Source organism: Megascapheus bottae, chromosome 7 (assembly GCF_031878675.1).
Source record: "Megascapheus bottae isolate mThoBot1 chromosome 7, mThoBot2.hap1, whole genome shotgun sequence".
NCBI lineage: Eukaryota > Metazoa > Chordata > Mammalia > Rodentia > Geomyidae > Megascapheus > Megascapheus bottae.
In genome coordinates this window covers 3,713,837-3,735,088 of record NC_143515.1, presented here as the reverse complement: position 1 = coordinate 3,735,088, position 21,252 = coordinate 3,713,837, and the positions used below count along the sequence as shown (strand labels likewise).

The 21,252-nt window shown below is 51.5% G+C and overlaps 1 protein-coding gene across 1 annotated transcript; it reads left to right on the top strand.

Moving 5' to 3' along the window:
• The first annotated feature begins 2,297 nt into the window (after positions 1 to 2,297).
• Positions 2,298 to 3,864, top strand: Pou3f3 (POU class 3 homeobox 3). The gene has a single exon (XM_090336295.1). It carries the CDS (start codon positions 2,298 to 2,300, stop codon positions 3,792 to 3,794), a length of 1,497 nt encoding a protein of 498 aa, XP_090192421.1. The 3' UTR covers positions 3,795 to 3,864.
• Positions 3,865 to 21,252: the final 17,388 nt, after the last annotated feature.

Below are 21,252 nucleotides of genomic sequence, written 5' to 3'. Positions count from 1 at the left end.
GGCCCCCCGAGTTCCCGGCCAGGCGACCAACCCTTCACCCCCACCGGGAGAGAGACGGGGGCCGGCGCGCGGAGGGAAGAGGAAACTTTGAGAACCCGCCGGGACACCTCCGTCGATAGGTATTGGCGTGGACGGGGCATCCGTGACGCGCGCTCGACGAACCCCCGGCGAGGGGGCGGCGGGGTCCGGGCGCGGCGCGGCCTCACCTCGGGGTGCCGCGGCTAGGTGGCTATTTTTCTTTCTCCCCCCCCCCCTTTCGTTTAACTACTGATTCCCTCCCCCCTTCTTCGTCCCTCCCTCTCTTTTTCGCTCCCCTTTCGTCCCCCCCTTCCCAGAATGATCCTGAACGCCCCAAGCCCGCAAGGAAACGCCACCGTTTGGGCCGGACACTAAGAGTTAAGATGTGGCGGAGGGGACGGGAGGGGGTTGGCGGGGAGGGGAAAAGAGGCCAGGAGGGGGGAGGGGGGGGGAGGAAGAGAAGGAGGGAGGGGGCGACAGATTTCCAGCTTCTACGACGCGCTGCCTAAATTAAAAAGCAACCAATCGGAACGGCCGGAAGGGGGGCCGCGCGTCCTGAGCCAGTCATTCCGGGCCTGCCAATCACCCAGCAGGTAACCAATCAGCGGGGGCGCTGGTGCTCGACTTCCTTGTATTTGGGAAAGTGTGGTGGTGGGTGCGCGCTCGCGGTGGAGGGTAAACATTCGACAGTCCCCGCTCTGAGAGGGAGGGACAGAGAGAGAACTGTCAGATCGCAGAGCGAGTGCGGGCGCCCGAGAGAGGGAGAGGGGGAGAGAGAGAGAGAGAGAGAGAGAGAGAGAGAGAGAGAGAGAGAGAGAGAGAGAGAGAGAGAGAGAGAGAGAGAGAGAGAGAGAGAGAGAGGGCGCGAGCGCGCTAACCAGGGCGCAGAGCTAGGCGACTCCGCTCCGGCTCGGCCAGCCCCCCAGCCGCCGCGTCGGTGCACCCTGCGAGCAGTGGAACGTGCCCACTGGAGTTGGCTTGTGTATCAAGGAGCCCCTATATGCACACACACACCTCAACCTCCACCAATGCACTCTTCTTCCTCCTCCTTCTCCAGACAACTGCTGGGAAAAAAATAAAACACCAACCGCCCCAACCGTCAGCAGCAAGGTAACAGAGCAATTCGACATCATTTTTGCCTGTTCCTTCTTCTTTTATTCCCCCCTCTCCTTGTTATATTTGTTTCCTAATTTCTGCCCAAAAGGAAAGATGTCGCCTCAGACTGTGCGTGTCGCGAGGAGAATGCAAAAGGACGCTTGTTCCAGAGGCGACCAAGAGCTCTGGCAATAGCAACTTCAGAGAAATGCACGATCGCAAGAAGTTTTCGTAGGACAGAACAAAACTTGATCAGAGAGGACCAGAGGGGGAGAGCAGGGGCCGGCCGCCCCTCTGCGCACCCGCGAGCGGCCCGCAGCACCACGCCTTCGAGGACGAAAAAAGTTTTACTACTCTGAGGACGAGCGTGTGAAATGTGTTCCTGAAGAGGAGGAGGAGGAGGAGGCGAAGGAGGAGGAGGAGGAGGAGGTGGAGGAGGAGGAGGAGGAGGAGGAGGTGGAGGAGGAGGAGGAGGAGGAAGAGGAGGAGGAGGAAGAGAAGAAGAGTCCGGAGCCCGGAAAGAGCGGAGCGGGAGGCCGGTGACCGGCCGCCCTTACTTTGGCTCGGGAAGGAAGGAACCGCTTCTTTCTTTGTTGTTTCCCGAGAAACCTTCGCTTAGCAGGTGGACGGAGCCCCGCGTCCGGGCAGAGTCCGCGCCCGCCGCCGCCGGAGGACCGGAGGAGGAGCGGGGGTCCGCGCATCCCGGGAGGGCGCCCCGAGAGCCGGTCCGCGCCCCGCCCGGCGAACCCCGCTGGAGCTAGCCGCGAGCGCCGGGGCCGGGGGGTGGCCGCGACCCCCCGTGAGAGGGCTGGCCACGGAGCACGCTCCGACCAGCGAGCCCCCCTCCCCAGAGCGCTGCTCCTGCGGCTGCGGCGGCCGTTGCCGCTGACCGAGGCCGGCCGGCGACCCCCGCGCCCTGCCGAGCGGCCTTGCAGCTGCTGCAGACCCGGGCCGCGGCGGCGGCGGCGGCGGGGGCGGAGGCGGCGGCGGCGGCGGAGGAGGCGGCGGCGGAGGCGGCGGGGGCCCCGGGCAGGGGCGGGGGAGGAGGAGGAGGAGGAGGAGGAGGAGGGGGGAGAGGAGGCGGGCGGCGGGGGGGCGCGGCGGCGGCGGCGGCGGCGGCGGCCGCGGCTGCTGCTGCGGCGGCGGCGGTGGTGGCGGCGGTGGGGTGGCGGGAGCGGAGCGGCATGGCCACGGCGGCTTCTAACCCCTACCTGCCGGGGAACAGCCTGCTCGCCGCCGGGTCCATTGTGCACTCGGACGCGGCGGGGGCCGGTGGAGGCGGCGGCGGCGGAGGCGGCGGCGGCGGTGGCGGCGGCGCGGGGGGCGGCGGCGGCGGCATGCAGCCCGGTAGCGCCGCCGTCACCTCCGGTGCCTACCGGGGGGATCCGTCCTCCGTGAAGATGGTCCAGAGCGACTTCATGCAGGGGGCCATGGCCGCCAGCAACGGCGGCCATATGCTGAGCCACGCGCACCAGTGGGTCACGGCCCTGCCCCACGCTGCCGCCGCCGCCGCCGCCGCCGCTGCCGCCGCCGTGGAAGCGAGCTCGCCGTGGTCGGGCAGCGCGGTGGGCATGGCCGGCAGCCCCCAGCAGCCGCCGCAGCCGCCGCCGCCGCCGCCGCAGGGCCCCGACGTGAAGGGGGCGGCCGGGCGCGACGACCTGCACGCCGGCACCGCGCTGCACCACCGGGGCCCGCCGCACCTGGGACCCCCGCCGCCGCCCCCGCACCAGGGCCACCCGGGAGGCTGGGGGGCCGCCGCCGCCGCCGCCGCCGCCGCCGCCGCTGCCGCCGCCGCCGCGCACCTCCCGTCCATGGCCGGGGGCCAGCAGCCGCCGCCGCAGAGCCTGCTCTACTCGCAGCCCGGGGGCTTCACGGTGAACGGCATGCTGAGCGCGCCCCCGGGACCGGGCGGCGGCGGCGGCGGCGCGGGCGGCGGCGCCCAGAGCCTGGTGCACCCGGGGCTGGTGCGCGGGGACACCCCGGAGCTGGCCGAGCACCACCACCACCACCACCACCACGCGCACCCGCACCCGCCGCACCCGCACCACGCGCAGGGACCGCCGCACCACGGCGGCGGCGCGGGGCCGGGACTCAACAACCACGACCCGCACTCGGACGAGGACACGCCGACGTCCGACGACCTGGAGCAGTTCGCCAAGCAGTTCAAGCAGCGGCGCATCAAACTGGGCTTCACGCAGGCCGACGTGGGGCTGGCGCTGGGCACGCTGTACGGGAACGTGTTCTCGCAGACCACCATCTGCCGCTTCGAGGCCCTGCAGCTGAGCTTCAAGAACATGTGCAAGCTCAAGCCGCTGCTGAACAAGTGGCTGGAGGAGGCGGACTCGAGCACCGGCAGCCCCACCAGCATCGACAAGATCGCCGCCCAGGGCCGCAAGCGCAAGAAGCGGACCTCCATCGAGGTGAGCGTCAAGGGCGCGCTCGAGAGCCACTTCCTCAAGTGCCCCAAGCCCTCGGCGCAGGAGATCACCAACCTGGCCGACAGCCTCCAACTGGAGAAGGAAGTCGTGCGGGTTTGGTTCTGCAACCGGCGCCAAAAGGAGAAGCGCATGACACCGCCCGGCATCCAGCAGCAGACGCCAGACGACGTCTACTCGCAGGTGGGCACCGTGAGCGCCGACACGCCGCCGCCACACCACGGGCTGCAGACCAGCGTGCAGTGAAGAGCCGGAGGGAGGAGGGGGTGGAGCGGGCGCGAAGAGGGCCGCCGCCGCCGCCGCCGCCGCCGCCTCCTCCGCCCGAGTCCGGTCAGCACCGCCGCTGTCCCCGCCGCCGCTGCCACCACCGCCGCCGCCGCCACCACCACCACTGCCACCCAGCCGCCGCCGCCGCCGCAGCGCAGACTCGGCCACCTGGGCCGCCACCCGGCCCCCCCACCCCCGCCCCGAGCGCGGGCGCGCAACCCACCGCCTCCCCTCCGCCCAAACACAGGCGTGCCGCCCTTGGAGGAAAATACGAGCGATTTGAGAAACGCGGACCGAGGAGACTTGATTTTTGTTTTTTATTTTTGAAGTCCAAGGAAGGAGGGAGCCTCCGCCCACCCCACCACCCCCTCCCCCAAAAGAGAGGAATTTTAAAGCATAATGCATACACAGACTGTTTTATACACGTGTAGAACAAGCAAGCCCAGAGAGCAAAAGGGGACAACCGTGAGATACTGTGGTGGTGTTTTGTTTCTGTTTTTGTTTTTGTTTCGAAAGAAGGGTGGATACCTGACGCACCAAAACTGCACTCTGAGGGGATTCCCACCCTGAGATGGCCTGCATGGCAGCGGTGGACAGTACCTGCCTTCTCCTCCTCCTCTCCTCTAAAAACAAAACAAAACAAAACAAAACCGAGAGGGGAGAGAGCGAGAGAGACACCCCCCACACACCCCTTCCCTTCCCAGTTCTTCCAAAAGGGCTGCCTAAAAGAGATCCATGGAAACTTTCTTTCCTGGGGGCGATCTGGAAGAAAGAAAAAACAAGCCAAGCTGAGGCACCAGGTTTCATGGAGTCTGACTGGGTGCTCCTGGACCCTGTTTTTGTCCTGGCCATATTAAAACCATTTGGAAACAAATCAACTTGGAAATGCGAGGAAGAGGAGACGGGGGAGGGAAAAAAAAAGTCTCCTGGAAAAGAAAAAATATTCACAGCTTCTGATATTAACAGACTGAATAGCAAAGCCAAAAGAAAGCATCCTCCAAATCACGTTGGAAATAAAAAATAAGATTAAAATAAAACATCGCGTAAGAGCAGAGGATGGGCGAGGGAGAGGGAGACGTCCAGCCCCGCATGGAGTGGTGAGAGGCCCGGCCAGCCTAGGCGAGCGCAGCTGGGTTGGTTGCCTGGGAGCAGAGCGAGGACCCAGCCTTCCGGCCTCCCAGCGGAGCCCGGCGCCTGGCCACCGGGCTTCCTCCGCTGCCGCTCACTCGCTCAGGGTGGACCTTGCCTAAAGATTTCCACCGCTAATATTTTTTTTATTAATATTTTTTATTTTTTATTTCTGGACTGACTCAGATAAAAAGGGATTTAAGAGAGACTAAAGCACCAGCCGCTGCACTTCTGTGGACTTCTGTCCTCAATCCGTTGCCAACTTTGATTGAATGGGTGCTGTGGATGTGATTATATAATACTGCCATTTCCAAGCAGTGTTTTTGGTAGGTTTTAATAAACAGACTTTTCAAAAAGACGGCAATATAGAATTGTTAGATCCGTTGTTGATCTAAAAATATTTGCTTTATATTTTCATTAAATGACTTCTTTTAATATTTTATTCAGAATACTTATGAACTGCTGCAAAACGGTAATTTATTTTTCCCCAGATCTTGTATTACGTGTTTTTTTCAGACGAGCACAAATCAAAATGAAATGAAAATATGGACAGTTGTTAGGTAATAAGGGTATCTTTTTGATGTGATCATTTGATTGTAATTTAATTTGAGTAGTGATTCCGTAAGAAGCTGATTGAGAAAATAAATTTGTTAGAATGAAATAGTCTGTGTCTGATGCATAAACAATGTGTGGGAAGAAAAGAGTTCTCTAGAAAATATTTTATTTTTACTAAAGCAGATCTTTAAGTAATAGCATTAGGAAAGTAGAATTTCTCCACCTAAGGACATTTGATGTTTGGACACCTCCAGTCCAGAATAGGTATTACTAAAGCAGCTGGTGTTTTAACATAGTGGCCAATCTTGTTAATCCATAAATTTCACCATTATTTCCCATCTCCCTTAGTTTTAGTGAATGTCTTTATTGGTTTTCAGTGAGGTTGTCTATAAGTACTAGCTCTTTTCTTTCTTAGATAGTTGTGTTCTCTATTGGATGATCAACAGTTTAAAAAAAGTGCCAATTGGTCATTAATAGTCAATTCAGCCCCCTACTAAGTTATGCTCCATCCCAAGCATTGTCTCACTCTCCTTTCTCTTCTCCAAAACAATAATAATTGTGAAGACTACCTTATAGATCTATGAAATATTTTGATCACAATTAGTTCTGGGCAGTGACTATATGTAATTAAATTTAAATTATTATGCGTTTGCCATTTTTGTGTTTTTGGGGAGGGGTATTTTATTTCTATAATGAAAGACTATAGTTCTAAAATTCTACGTTGGTTCCACACTGCCTTGACCACCATCCTTGTGATTCCCAGCTTAGAATTCAGGTTCTATTGCTTCTGTGACTCCATAGCTATCCTGTATGATTTCTTTTATCTTTTATAATGGTGCTGAAGGTTTCCACTTTTAGGTCACTTTTTTTGCTGAGCACTGCAGAATAGTCACATCTACGAAGTTCATTTATCAATATTTATAATATGGGAACCTGAAATGTACTACCTCAGGTCATGAGCACTAAAGATGCTAAGAAAGGTTCTGCTTGGTTGAGTCCCTGCATATTGTACCTATGGATAAAATGCAGTTATGGGTGAGGAAGCAATGTTTTTTTAGGTGAATTTCACTCGGTGTTATTCATCTGTCTCTCCTAGTTCTCCTATTTCTCTCATCTGCACCACTTCTCCTTGAGATGTGGATGCAGGGATTAAAAAAGAAATCCTGGGAAAACTATGAGAGCAACCCAGAAACAGTTATTTCTCTCAGACAGGCTCTGTGTCACTTTCATAAATCAAGCCCAAGCCAGATGGCTGTGTATTAGGTTGCATTATTTTAAACACCATATCGTACTAAAAAATCACAATCATTTTGATTTGTGAAATCTGAAAAAGGGGGTGGCAACATTTATTAAACAGAAGGAAAGGAGTAAAAGACAAAGACAAGAAACCATAATTTACATTTCCTAGCCTTTTTGTTTCTGATTTCTCTTGCTATTATAATCGCACTGCCCAATGACTTTACAACCTGAAGGGGGGAGGGGAGTTCATTTTTTGAAGGTCTGTTGGGTAACGCAAAAGAGGCTTCCTTGGAATGCTGGAGCTGGGGCAGGTTGCTTGTATGTGGCATGTACTTCTAGTCTATATGATGAATCACATTGTTTTTTTCTTTAAATTTGTTTGTTTCCTTGCTGAAACACTGCTTGATTAGACAGACTAGGTCTATTTTTAAAACTTAGGAGGTATCCGCTTACTTGATTTAGCTTACAACAACAGAGCTTACATTAGATTTCACACTGTTTTCTATTAAAAAGCAACCTATACTGATTACTTGGGAAAGAGCCCTGATTTGAGGTTAGCAAAGTTAACTTTTAATTGAAGACGCTGGATGAGCAAACCCATCTTGTTTAAATTTTTTTTTACATTTTTATAAAGTGAGCTCTTTGGAGTCTTAAAAAAAAAACAATCCCTTGAATGCATTTACAAAATGAAATTCATGGTGGAAACACAAAAGGGAGGAGCTATAACTGAGAGGTTTTGTGCTGAGGCTCATATTGTTACACATGTAAATAATGAAAATATTGTTGTATATCACCAGATCTTTTTAATGAATTTGGTCATTGTGCTCCATGCAGTGCAAGTGTCTTGTGCTTCTCTTTGTAAAGTGCCCATTTGTTTCCTCCATTTCAACCCATCCCTTCCTCCCCTTCCAAACCAAAGGAAAATGACAAAGTTCTATTCCAATAGCCTAGCTAGTCCCAAGCCAGGCCCATTTACAACTAGCTAATAGCTGCTGATATTTCTTCATCTCCTCCTTCACCAACTGTCTTCTCTTGAAAGTCTGTACAGTAAATCATTTGAGGTATATTTAAAAGTCACTTTGCTGTTTTTGCTCTTCCTCTACATTTTCTTAGTACTTAGCCAAGGATGACTACTTTATTCCCAAATAGAACTGCCCAGTATCGATCTTTGAGATGCCCTCTGCTTCTGCCCTGTGGCCTCTAGAGCTTGCTCATTTCGGTGCTTTATAACCTGTGTTGTATGATGGTTTTCAACATTCAGAGGATAATTGGTTCTAATATTAAATGCAGCATATGCTATAGTTTTATCCATGCGTGTTAATATCTGAAATAATCTTAACAATTACATTTGTTTTTAATTATATATTTGTAAAGTATTTATCCTGTTGGAAGCAACAATATATTGTTTGTTTATTTTTGTAATAAATGATCCACCTCTTCAAGCTAAATCAAAACTGACATTTTTATATATCTATACAAAACACATTTTAAGAGATGGGCATCCTTGCACCAATTTGTATGTAAATAGAGCAAGATCCATCAATAACTCATAGCTTTCTGAACTAAATTGAAGGAAGGAAGAAACATGCTTTCCACATGGAGTTTTAGTTTGCCCAAGTTCCAGGGTAATTAATCAACTCTAAAATGGATGCAACAAGTACTGGCACTGCATGCAGACCTGAAATTAGTTGTTTGGGTGGTGATCCTGGTTTGTTTCCCTTTTAAGACAAACGGATAGAAACTAAGGGATTCTCTTCTGAAATATATGGTTGTCTGTACAAGGATTTCTGTAACAAAACCTAGTAGGTGAAGGTGCCTAGGCTTCTGTGCTTGGAGAGGTTTGTTGAAGACAGTTGAGAGTTTAAGTTGACCTAGAAGCAGGGAGATGGGGGGGGGGCAGGGGGAAGCATGGTGCTCCATTAAAAAAAGAACAGACCCTTTTTCTAATGGCTTTGACTGGAGAACTCCTTTCTCCTGGCCCTGCTCCTGACAGCTGAAGTCACCAGGACAGGTGTGTTGGGCTCAGGAGTGACCTCTGTGAGCCAGGGAGGCCAGCTCTCCTTGGTCGTGCCAGTTCTGTGGGTTGCTTAGTCTTCTCAGCTCCACAGGGACGCGGGTCCCAGGGCTTGAAGGTCATCCACGTGACCTTCCTGACTGCTGGAGCCCAGTGGTAGGCTTGATCTTGATTTCAATAAGGAAATCAGAAGGCTCTGTGTTTACCTCCTGAACTTTCCAGTCTAGGAGAGGAAATCACGAGGAGTCTGGAAGCGCTAAGGGTGGGGGCAGCGGAGATAGCGAGAGGGGGTACTTGTGTAATCAGATTCTTTGATTTTGTTAGCCTGGCTCATGGCCTATTAATTAGATTACTCTCTCTTTCATTCTTGATTTCACATCCGTGTTTGTTCCTGTATCCTAAAATGTGGGCGCGAGTTTGGCAAGCAGGAGCCTATGATGTCACTGCCGGCCAGCGGCGGCCGCCTGGCCTTCTGGTGGGCTGTTGGGTCGCGTTCCTGATGAGTCCGCTCTTCCTCGAGGAAGAGTCGGCTCTGGCAGTGACCTCAGAGGGGTCTGGGAAGGGGGCAGCAGGCGTGCTCTGCGAGGCAGTGTGTGTATGAGGGATGGGGGTGCGCGCGCTTGTGGGTGCGTACGAGGGGAGGAGGAGGCGGAAATTTGCAATGTGAACTGAGAAGCCCCGGTGGACGGAGGCAACTTGATCAATTGCACGGGGCCTGCCTGGGGTGAAAACCCCCAGATCCCCAGAGTGGAGCGGTGGGAGGCTGGACGCGGGGCGTCCGAGGCCCGCTCCTCCCGGGGAGGGGGGTGCAGCGCAGCGCGTTGGGGAGAGCTTGGCGGTCTCCCCAGGGCTGCCCGGTCCCCGCTGGACCCGGCCAGGCTCGGCAGACCGAAGGTGGCAGCTGCTGCGGGTCCCACAAGTTGTTTTCCTCGTGGCGACCATTCAGCAAAAAAACGCACGATCTTTTCTCAAAGATTTAAATTTCGCGGATGAATTACCATACACCGGTTGCTTAGCAACTAAATTCAAGCAGGGCTAAGAATATGCAAGCTTTTTGTATTCTCATTAATAAAAATGCCACTCTGACACAGCAACCCGACTTTGGATCACTGCAACTTCTGTAAAAGCCGTAGGAGAATACAAACCGATCCTGCCATTTAATTACAGATCAAAATGGCTTGAAACGCGATGTTTTGTTCATCTATCTTCCTAAGAGCGATGTAAAAAAAAAAAATAACGGCTTTCTAGAGCAGTAGTAAATTTTCTTCCTCTCCTTTTTTTCTTTTTTAATGGAGTTGTCTGTCGGGGTTACTGATAATTGTCAAAGTGAAACCTTTTGAAACGCAGGTTGCAGTATTCCTTTTCGTTAAGATTCCTGTCTGCCCATTACTCCACTCGCCCACTGATTCGGTTCTTCCCCAGCTTAATAATAACTATTGTTATTTTTATTATTATGGAAATAACCGGGCCTTTGAGGAACCTAGAGACTAACGGGCAGTTGGTAAAGTAATCGGCTATCTGAGTCACTGGAGAAAAAGCCCAAGGCATGGAGGAGAGAGCAAAGGAACTTCTGGAAGTTTCCTAGGAAGGTAGGGTGACTGGGGGGTGGAGGCTGGGGTCCTTCGGTTTTAAAGGTTGTGTGCGTAACTGTTTGGAAGGCGAGAAGCTAGGGAGGCCTGTTCTTCCTGGCTCCCAGTGAGCAGATTTGTGGTAGGGTGGGGTTCAGACGCCGCCTCCCTCTGCCTGACCCTGAAGTTCAGAGGAGCCGAGTGCCGAGCCTGGCTGGCTGCAGCGCTCTCCTCCCGGCTGCCCTGGAACCCACGGACTGGTGTTCCCAGCCTCTGGGTCTTCACAGACTGTAGCCCAGCCCGGAGACCTAAACTAAGATTGATTTGCTAGAGAGATGTGCTTGGCACCTCTTGCTCACGAAGGAGGATGCCCTGGCACAAGAAAGGGCTTCCAAGGAGTCCTTTTGCAGTCATCCGAATGTGGACAGCGCAGGGGTCAGAGCGCGGTGGCCTGGCGCGCCCGCAGGTCCCATTGTGCCGCAGTGTTCAGAAGTCCAGGCAGCTGGAGCTGCCGAGGGGGCAGGGCGAGCGGGAGGCAGGCCGCTTTGTGAAAGTTTGGGCGGCCGAACTCTACCGGGCCTACTGCAATGGAGTTCTTAGATAGCCCAGAGGGTTGGCCCAGCCTGGGCTTCCCGCGGGTGGGAGGTGAGAGGCGTGTTGCCCGACGCAATGATCGTGACACACTCGTGACCAGTCCACACCCTAGCGCCCTGGACTCTAATCCTGCAAGGGCGAGGGTGACATGGCCCTGTGTGAGCTTCGGCAGAGAGGCAGGGTTAGGATGCCAATGGACTGATCTGTGCCCAATGTCCCTCTAAAAAGGTCACAGTCCGCTTCGCTGCTAAAGCGTTGACGTGGTGGTTGGCTTTGGGAAGATTCTGGGGGGGGACGTGAAACATTCACAGCCAACCAGCCCCGGATTCCCAAACTGTTGCAAACGAATAAACTTCAGAAGGGACGTGTCTTCAGGTCATTTGGGGCCCATAGAAATAAAGAACTGAACAATGGGCTCAGTTTAAACGTATATCTAATGAGGCCAAAGTAGCAACGGTGAAACTCAAACTTAGAGTTGCACTATTTGTTGTATTAATTACGATGTGCTCAGACATAATAAACAGGAAGCCATTTATTTACAAATACGATTGCTCCAGACAAGCCACATTCCATGTATGTAATTCATTAATGGAATTTTATGTTTCCCTCTCTTTGGAAACAGAATTTTTTGCTTTGAAAAAAAAATAGCTGGGGTGTGTGAAAGGAGAAAAAGAACTTCACTTTTTTGAGGGGAAAAATCATTTTCCCCCCTGTGGAGTTGTTAAATACTATAAAACAACTTTCCTACCTGGAAGAGGTTTTTGTTTTATTATTTGATTTAGTTTTCAGAAAAGAAGTGTGTTGGTTGTGGGCTAGTGTTGCCAGTTTCCCAGTGGAAATGTGCTGGTAATGTAAACCTAGCTGATTTCTGTTTGCCCAAATGTGAACAAAACTTAACTTCAAGTAACAGAACTGATAGAGAAATATATGGAAACTATGTAGGTAAAGCATCATAAGTTGCCATCAATTTAAAATTCTCTGGAATGTGTTGGTTACACCTGCTATTTGCTCCAAGGGTCTCCACGTTTGGATCTGCTAGCTACCAGAAGAGACAGGATTGCCTTCCCAGAGCACCTGAGTCTGGTGACATTTGAACTTGCAAAGTTTGATGTTCTAAATAAATCCCCTTCTCCTGGAAGTTGACAGAGAGGTTTTGCTTAGGGGAAGGAAGAGTTGGTCAGAGGAAAGCAAGGTCAAGTGTGATTAGCACGATGGCTCGGTGAGAGAGGAGGAATCAAAAAGCCAAGAACACACCTAAGCTGTGTCTAGGGCTTTGTAAGTCCCTATTAATGGACAGGCTTACAAAACAGAAAAGAATGACCACCTCTGTTCACATTTCCTTAATGTAGCTACAAAGTAATAGAACCAAACTGGGAGGGAAGCTGAAACATTTCTTAAATACTTCTTTTTAAAAATTTAAAAAGACTAGAGATGTTTTGATGAAGAGCTTCCCAGGTGACCTTAGTTCCCAGGCACCTTAGTTCTGTACTCCAGGATGGTCTCTCAGCAGAAGGCAAGCTCATTTAGTTGGCTGCAACTTTGTACACTGAAATAGAAGAGATATTTATTACAAAGAGCTCTCCTTTGCCAGCCTGGAAATGAAAGGTGTCAAAACCTGCCATCTCACACTACCCAAGTCAGACACTACAGTATCACAGTGTAAGAAGTGGCCTGGGCCTGCCCAGGGAAGTTGCAGAGCAAGGAAGAAGACTTTGAATTTACATGTCCAAAGTTGAAGACTCACCTGCAGAGTTAAAGATGAATCTGGTGCATCAAACCTATCTAATCAGAATGTATGTAATACACACACACACACACACACACACACACACACACGAAAATAGATTCTCTTATATTTGAGAATCTCTGAGTTTCAATGGTGAAAACCCCATCAAACAAACAAAATAACATTTACAAACTATATAGTGAAGGGTTTTGGAGGAGAAATCTTCCAGTTGAAACCTTTCAGGCTTTTGCCTTCTTCCCAGAGCCATTGCCTAGCTTTCTCAGGTAGAGTTTTGTTTGTTTGTTTGGTGCTGGGGGTAAAAAGCCCAAGGCTTTGCCCAGACAAGGCTAGTTCTCTATACTGGACCATATCCCCATGCATGTCCTGACTGCTTTTTAACAGGAGAGGTTTGTTAAGTGATTAGTTTCAAGTTCCACTGGTCTGGGAAAATAGGGGGGGAAAAAAAAACCTGAAAGGCACCAGCACCACTTGAATGGGCTTTCTGCTTTTCAGTGGGGAGAGGAGCTTGGCTCAGCAGTATCTACGCTTATAGCTCACCCAGAAGCTTTCTGGGCTTTCCTCCTCATATCAAAGAGGAGGTCTGCAGGTGAAAGGGTGGAAGCCAGGAGAGAGACCAAAAGGGAGATCACTTACCTCACCTCTTTCCCATCCCTTGAACTTAGGCTTCAAGGAGGAGAACAAAGCCCCCAGGGATGGGAGCCTTGATTGCCATTCGCAGCACCCTGCCAGAACACCAAGTGCTAGCTGATTTGGGGCAAAACGATCATCTGAGCAATCCCGTGCGAGTGTGTGATGTAATGAACAGAACCCTCTCTGCTGGGAGAGGTACATGCACTTGCATTTCACCAAATGCAGGCAGAAAAGCCCAAGAAGACATGAAGACCAATTCAATAGCACTACTGCAGGAAAGAGAAAGAGGGAGGAAGAGAGGGAGGGAAGCAGGGAGGGAGGAGGGAGTGGTGTAATGCCTTAGGTAAAATGATGCGCAGGAAAAGTCCCACGTGCAGTTTTGTGTGCCAAAGCACCCTTCAGGAGTGCTGCTTAAAGCCTTATCTTTCCTAAGGAGACATCACACTGAATATGGGGACTTGGACTGTAAAGGCAAAGGTCCTCGAGAATCCTGCGACCTCATTGCCTGTGTCCAGCAGAAGACAAATGGCATAGACCTGTATCATACTCAACCAACACCTGCTCTCCGTCAGAATCTTCACTCCGGAGGAGGCCAAGGTGACTCCCTCCCAGCTGCACCCCACACTACCCACTCGGGTCAGCCTCAATGCTCAATTTACCCGTAGATAGCAGCAGTGCAAGGTCACATTCAAAACAGCCTGATCTCTGGGCAAAGCTTGGCCCCAAAGGCCCTGGTAGTGAAAACTGTTTCTCTGCCCCAGGCCTGAAAGGGAAAATGGTAGGCAAGGGGGAAATGTTTTTTGAAAGAGGGGAAATGGAGCAAAACGGTTGATCCTGGGCATACGGAGCCAAGTCTTCTCCTGCGGGAATGACGGAGCCAGGACCGGAGCCCAGCAGTGACTGCGGATGAAGGCACGCCCGCGCCCGCGGACAGAGCTGTAACAAAGGCTTCCAGAAAAAAACTACTAGCAAGGATCACACACCTGGCAGGCATCTCCCCAGCTCCCAGGAGGTAGAGGCGGTTGATTGCACACACACACCCGGCCCCGGGTAGGTGCAAGGGCGAGGGCTACCCAGGGCGCAGGCTTGGCTGCCAGGCCCTCAGGCTACTCGTCCTGCTCCCGCAGGCCTCCGTGTTCTTCCTTGGGTAGGTGGCTGTGCCTGGATCCACAGGGCCCTGGTCCTGGCAACGTCTACAGGGCTGCTCATGGAGGCGGTGGCCCTTCATGGGCAAAGCGACTGGCCCTTGGCTGCCCTGGGAAGGTTGGAGGCAGAAATTGGGCCTTGAAATACAGGCCTCACTGCTGGAAACTCCAGCCAGACTCCGTAGCTGGCGGGAAGGGACTGGAGAGGTGTTTCTGTCAGCCTGACCCTTTGTGAGGCCAAGAAACAGGTCCCAGGGGGGTGGGAGCACCCCTGATCCTGAGATGGGTTGCTCACCTAGGTCCCTGCATTCTGTTCCCTGCTCTACGATGCCTCCAAAGACCCCGGTTTCTCCAGCATCTCGATGCCACTCTCCCTGCTGGCACAGAACCTGGAAGTAACCCTAAGCCCATGCACAACCTTGGCATCCAGTTGTAGGGGGAAGAGAGCAGGTCCGTGGGAATTGGCAGTTCAACTCTGGGAGCCCAAGAGGGTGGAAGTCCACATGAGGGAGTTGTGGAAATAAAGAAGGGATGGAGGGAAGGAAAGAGGGAAGATGAGAAAAGAAACCAAGAAGGAAGGAAGGAGAAAGGAGAAAGAGGAAGAGGAAGGAAGAGAAAGAGAGAAAGGGAGTAATGGAAGAAAGAGAAAGAAAAAAGGAAAGAAAAAAAGAAAGGGAAAGAAAGAAGGAAAGAAAGAGAAAAGGATAAAAGGAAAGAAAGATAAAGGGAGGGAGAGAGAAAAAGGGGGGAAAGTAAGGAATAAATGAGAAAAGGAGAAAGAAGGAAGGAGGGAGGAAAAGAGGGAGGAATGAAGGAAGGACACAAAAGACCCTGTGTTTCTTCCTCCACTAGGTTAGGAAGCTGCAGCCAGGTACCAGGCCCCTCTCCCTATTGGTAGTGGGAAGCTCAGAGTTCAAGGTCAAAGTCAGGAGCAGATACAGGGCCTACACATAAACAGATATCTCACCTGTAGTGTCCAAGGATACAACTTGGAAGAGGATTTCATTGAGGTATAAAATACAGTCTGTGACTCTCCCTCCACTTCAAGGTGTTTCCTTTATTTAATTCAACCCCGTGGATGCCCAGAGGGATCACTACAGACCTCCAGTCTCTGTCAGTGCATAGCCACCAGACAATTGTCCCAGCCTCCGGAACTACTGAGGGTGAAGTTTGATACTGCTTCAACCCTCAGGCTAGGCCTCCAGACACCTCCCCACCACCTCCCCACCTCCCTCCATCTCCCGCTGCCCTGGCTGAGCGGGGCCTCCAACCTCACAAATGGCCTCACCATGGGGCCTGCTAGAAATTCTACCCAGTCGCTCTTGCTTGGCGGAGATTTCAGGAGGCTCTGAGTGACACAAGCCCCAACCCTGGCTACATACAAGTGCAAATGAGATTCATTTTGGCTGATCAGTCCACTGTATTTTATGCAACTTTAATGTGTCTATGTCTTGTCAATTCTTCTAGTCAGGAAGAATAGCAGAAAATTTTTTAAAGATCTTGCGTGTGTGGTTTCCAACTACAATTTCATACAAGAAGCTGGGTGAGGGTGGGGACAGGGAGACTTGCTGACATGAACATTATATAAACCCTCCTAAAATGCAAGCTTAAGCCACAAAGAAGCCTGGGAAAAAGAGATGGGGGTGGGGGATGGTGGCTGACAAGAGACAGCAATGAAATTTGGTGAGCCCTGGCTGGGCAAAGTTTAAAGGTGTAAAATTTCTTTTTAGGAAATAAATTCATTTACACTTACTTGGGTAGCTGGGGAAAAGTCAAACCTCCTTCTCTGGTTTCCTACCTTTCTTCTTCCAATCTTAAATAATGTGCAAGTGTCCCCTGAAGGGAGTAGGAATGATACACTAGAGAGGGAAAGGTTTTCTGACACCTGGGAGACCCTAATAGGAAGAGAAATGTTGCCCTCTTACCTGACAACTTTCAAACAAATGACAAGTGGAGGGAAATTTGGTTCCCCCTACTTCCACCACCAGGTGTTTAGAAACTTGGGGGATTTTAGGGCCATTCTGAGCAAAGGGAAACCGTGGCATGGTCTGAAGACCAAATAGCCTGTGGTATTCTTCACTTTTCCTAAGCATTTGGGAAGATCTCTGGTCTTTCTTCTAGCACAGAGTTCCTGATCTCCTGCTAGGACCACCAGATTTGAACCAACGGGTCCATAAACCCGGGGCTAGCTCCAGCCTCTACATTTCCCCTCCTCACAAACTCTGTTGTTTCAGAGTTGGCTGCAGCTGACTATGGAAGGACAACAATTGGTGGTATTTTGTTTTGTTTTGTTTTTTTCCTTTTTTTTTTTTCTTCCCCTCCTGGTTCCCAAGCCCTGCCAACTCCACCTCAAGGCTTTGTGAGAGGCAGACCCTAAACTAATATACCTGGCTGGAAGAAGTAGGGAACCCAGTCCTAGCCTCTTACTCTCTGGATTTGCTGGAGTTAACAGAGATTCTTTTCTCAGGGAGGGGTTGGAGGACAGGAGGGAATTGCTGCTGTCTTATGAAGCCTACTTGTTAAGACCTGCCTGTGGGGTCAGTGGCCCACATAAAGAGCTATATTAGCTTTTCTTTCAGGACTCACCAGAGTCCTACACATAGGTTGCCTGCCGTGCAGGCCAGGCAAAAGCTTGTCTCGAAGGGCCGGCTAAAGCGAGACTAACCCAAACTCATCCCATTCAAACAAAGTTTGGGAATGATTTGAATGTGGAGGATTTCTTTCTTTCCAACGTATTTCTGGGCTGGCCTGAGTGTGAGATGCCCCAGAGAAGAGCAATTAATTCTGACAAAATACAAATGAGAGCCAGGCTGAGTGACTCCTGCTATAATTCTAGTGACTGATATCTGAGGATAGACAGGAACATTTTATGAGATGCTTATCTCTAACTGGCAAAAAGCAAGATGGGGAGCTGTGGCTCAAGTGGTAGAGCACAAGCCTGAGAGCAAAAGCTAAGGGTCAGCAACTACCTATGCCCTGAGTTCAAGCCCCAGTACAAGTACACACACGTACACACCTACAAACACACACACAGTGCTGTGGACCAATAAAAACCTTTAGGGCTACTGAGCAGTATACCTTTCTCAACTCAAGCAACTCAGGTATCTACGCAGCCTGGGAATTTCTACAACAGCCTGGCAAAAACATCACTACCTGATGCAAGGCTTCCACGCAGGAACTGAGATGTTGGGCAAAGACTGGTCCAAGGAAAGCAGACTTCAAGTCCTATTGCCCCAAACACTTCTGGTGGTCCAGAAAACCAGGGTGAAGGGTGGAACCAGGCACCTGTGAGAGGAAGCACTCAATACAGAGATGAGCTCCTGGTTCCTCCAGCAGTCCTGTTGCTTAGCCTGGCTACTGCCCAGTGGTAGTGGAGCTCTGGCAAGCTACTTTCCCCCCTTCTTATCCTTCTTGCTGGGGTCTCTAACTCTGTTCTTTCCAGGTCTCCTCAACCTCCCATTCCAAAAGTGAACCTAAACTTGAATTTGATCACAAGAGGTTGTCAATAAGACAGGAAGCCAACCATCCTCAACAACAACAACAACTAAACCAAGCCACACCGCAAACTTTAAACCAGTAAAAATCTTTGTGATAACTTCACTGTTTAAGTCACTCAGTTCTGATCTGCCAAGGACCAAAGAATTTTTTTAAATGTACACCAAAATCTCTTATTTCTCCTTTTCTCTTTTTGCTTTTCTTCTTTGGGGCTGGTGCTATTGTTTGAACTCCAGGACCTGGAGTTTTCACTCAAGGCTAGTGCTCTACCACTTGAGCCACATTTCTACACCTGCTTTTGGGTGGAAAATTGGACATAAAAGTCTCTCAGATTTTCCCACCTCGTTGGCTTTGAACCGTGATTCTTACATCCCAGCCTCCTGAGTAGTTAGGAGCCACCAGAACTAGGCTTCTCTTTTTCTCTTAATCTTAGCATCTTGCATTCCTTCTCTTACTAGTATCTCAAGACCATTTCATCTGAAGAGTTGGAAGACTTACATGATTTTCAGACTTACATGATTTCAGTAATTGGAGAGAGGTTGTGCCCCCACCCTGTTCCAACTACATACCCAAACCAATTTTGTTGCAAGCATGTTCATCAGTTTACGCTTTGCATAACTTGACAGAGCCCCAAATGAAGACTCCATTTTTGACTAGAAGTAGCAATAAACTCTACTGAAAGAAAGAAATTCAACACTGAGGATAGATGGACACCTATTGATCAAGTCCTTGAAAATTTCCTTGGCTCTTGTTAACTCCTTTAAGGAGAGGAGGGCTGTAAGACTCTTAGGTAGCAGAATTTTAAAATAGCTTGATTAACTTGACCAGTTTTAGAGTCCTCAACTATAATCATTAGTAGTAGAGTTGTTAATAATCATAATTGGTATCTAATTGCTCCATGTAATTGGTGCTTTATAGTGACATCCTTATGTTTCACAGGAAGGTACAGGTACAGGTGGTCCAGAATTGGTCAAAGGAAGCCAGCCATTTGCAGGCAACTTTTTCCCAGCAGAAAGGAAAATGTTTTTTTGTTTTTTTTTTATGTTTGCAGACATGTGTCTAACAAATTCCAGCAACCCCCCTTTGTGTAAACTAGAGATAAATATTACAGATGTGGTTTTTAATTTCTCCAGATGAGACCATAAAGTACCTAGGAGGGATGTGTGTGTGTGTGTGTGTGTGTGTGAGAGAGAGAGAGAGAGAGAGAGAGAGAGAGAGAGAGAGAGAGAGAGAGAGAGAGAGAGAGAGAGAGAGAGAGAGAGAGAGGGGGAGAATATTAAGGATATATGAGCATTGTCCATTCTGAAATAAGAAAAAAGAAACTCGAGGAAAAAGAAGAGAGTACGGAATCGTCAGTGGGATCAAATATATGAGCAAGTTCACTTTATTCCTTCGCAGGAAGAGGGTAGGCAGTGGCGATTTCCCTGGGGTTTTGCTGGGGGACCTGGCTAGGCCACCCCACTCTTCCCAGGCACAGGAGGCCTAGGCTCTGGGGCTTTTGTAACCTCTTTTCTCTTATCATCGCCCCCCTACCCCTACCACACACACACACACACACACACACACACACACACACACACACACACACACACACACACTCGCTCCACGGAAGTAGTCTCACCCTGCTTCGTCTATATTCCAAGCCCTGGCAGGGCTTTCTCTCCAGGGTGTCCTGCACCCGCCGAGCTCACCCCGGCTCTCCTCTTTCCCTGCCCGCTCCCGGGAGCTCTGGACTCACCCGGTGCGCTCCTTCCACTCCACGCACTGACAGGAAACTGGCCTCAACCAGGGCAACTTTTCAAAGCCCATTTTTATCCACACCATCCACAAGCACAGCACGCACTCGGACCCGCGAGCTCCCGGCCCGCTTCTCACGGAATCCCGGCTGGGGGGTGGGGTGGAGAGGGCGGAGGGGCCCGAGAAATCCGGCCTCACACCGCGACCGCAGCTTTCTTATGGAAATGAACCCGAAAGCCCGCGGTCTGGGACCTGGGATCCCCGCGTCCAGTCCCCCCGCGTACCCCCCGGCCCTGTCCTCCCGCCACCTTCCGCGCCCAGGTTCAGGCAGGGCTGGTGGGACCCGGCGAGCTGTGCGCCCCGGCCGCAGTGCGTGCGCGGGGGATCAGGTCCGTGGCTCCCCCTTCTCAAACGTGGGTAGCCGGTACTCCCTATGAAATATTCATAGCAATCGCTGCTTTCTTAAAGGGGAACCTACCGCGCGGGAAAGTTCACAGTTGAGGGGGCCACAGGGAAGATCTCGGCTGTGGCGGGTTGGCGGGTTCCCGGAAGGTGTGCGCTGCAGGGAGGGAGGAGGGGGGAGAAATAGGGGACCCGGTGGCCGGGCGCCCCTGGCCTTTTCTTGGAGGGGGGCAAAAGAATAGAACCATTATGACCCAGAGAAAGAGCTTGGTACTTGATCGGTTCCACAAATAACAGTTTGAAGATCACTTAGTCGCATCGGATTCTCTAGGGTCTCCAGGGGCTTTTGATTTTCTTTTTAAGGAAGCCTTGGAGCGGAGCAAGTGTGGCCTGTGGCAGACTGGCGCGCGGCGAGCTTTAGAAAGCCCTCCTGGAACAATGTCATGAGAACAACAAAACAACAAAACAACAAACAACAACAACAACAACAACACACACACACACACACACACACACGCACACGACCAGAACAAAACCTGCACCTGCCCTCCCTCTCTTCTCTTTAAAAACCAAAACAGATCTGGACAGGTGTGCAGGGCTGGGGTACAATCAAGGCAGTGGTTGAGGGGGAGAGGCATGGATACGTCTGCACCCCGCTTCTTCACTCTGTCACCCCAGGGCACCAGCTTTCCCTCCCTCTGAGCGGGGTCCGGGCCCCCGCGGCGAGCGGCCACTGGAATGGCAAAGGAAACTAAGTTCTAGGCGAGCGGTTCCGAGTCCCCCCTCCCCCCGAGGGCCCGCACCCCCGCCCGGGCCGGGCTGACCCGTGACGGCGCTGCGCTTGGTGCCAGGCGACACCCGCGCCCCTTGCCCGGCCCGCGCGCGCACCCCCACTCTCCCCCCCCCCATCGCTCCTCTCTCCTCCCCACCCCCCTAGTTCTTTTTGTTCCGGGCCAGGAGCACTTTCAGCAAGTGGTTAGAAAGTCTTGAGCGCCATCTAACGGGAACAGCAAAAAGTTGACGCTGGGTGGAGGCGCTCGGGATGGGTGGAGGACGCCACTCTCCCCAACTCCCCCTCTCGCTCTACTTCCATTGCTACACACACACACACACACACACACAGTTGGAGACCTTAGATCGCCCCCCCCCCCCAGCTCCTCTTCCCTGGGCCCGGAAATAGCAA

What these genes read in the sequence shown, in the direction of transcription:
- Pou3f3 (XM_090336295.1), top strand. Translation starts at nt 2,298, where the DNA reads ATGGCCACGGCGGCTTCTAACCCCTACCTGCCGGGGAACAGCCTGCTC.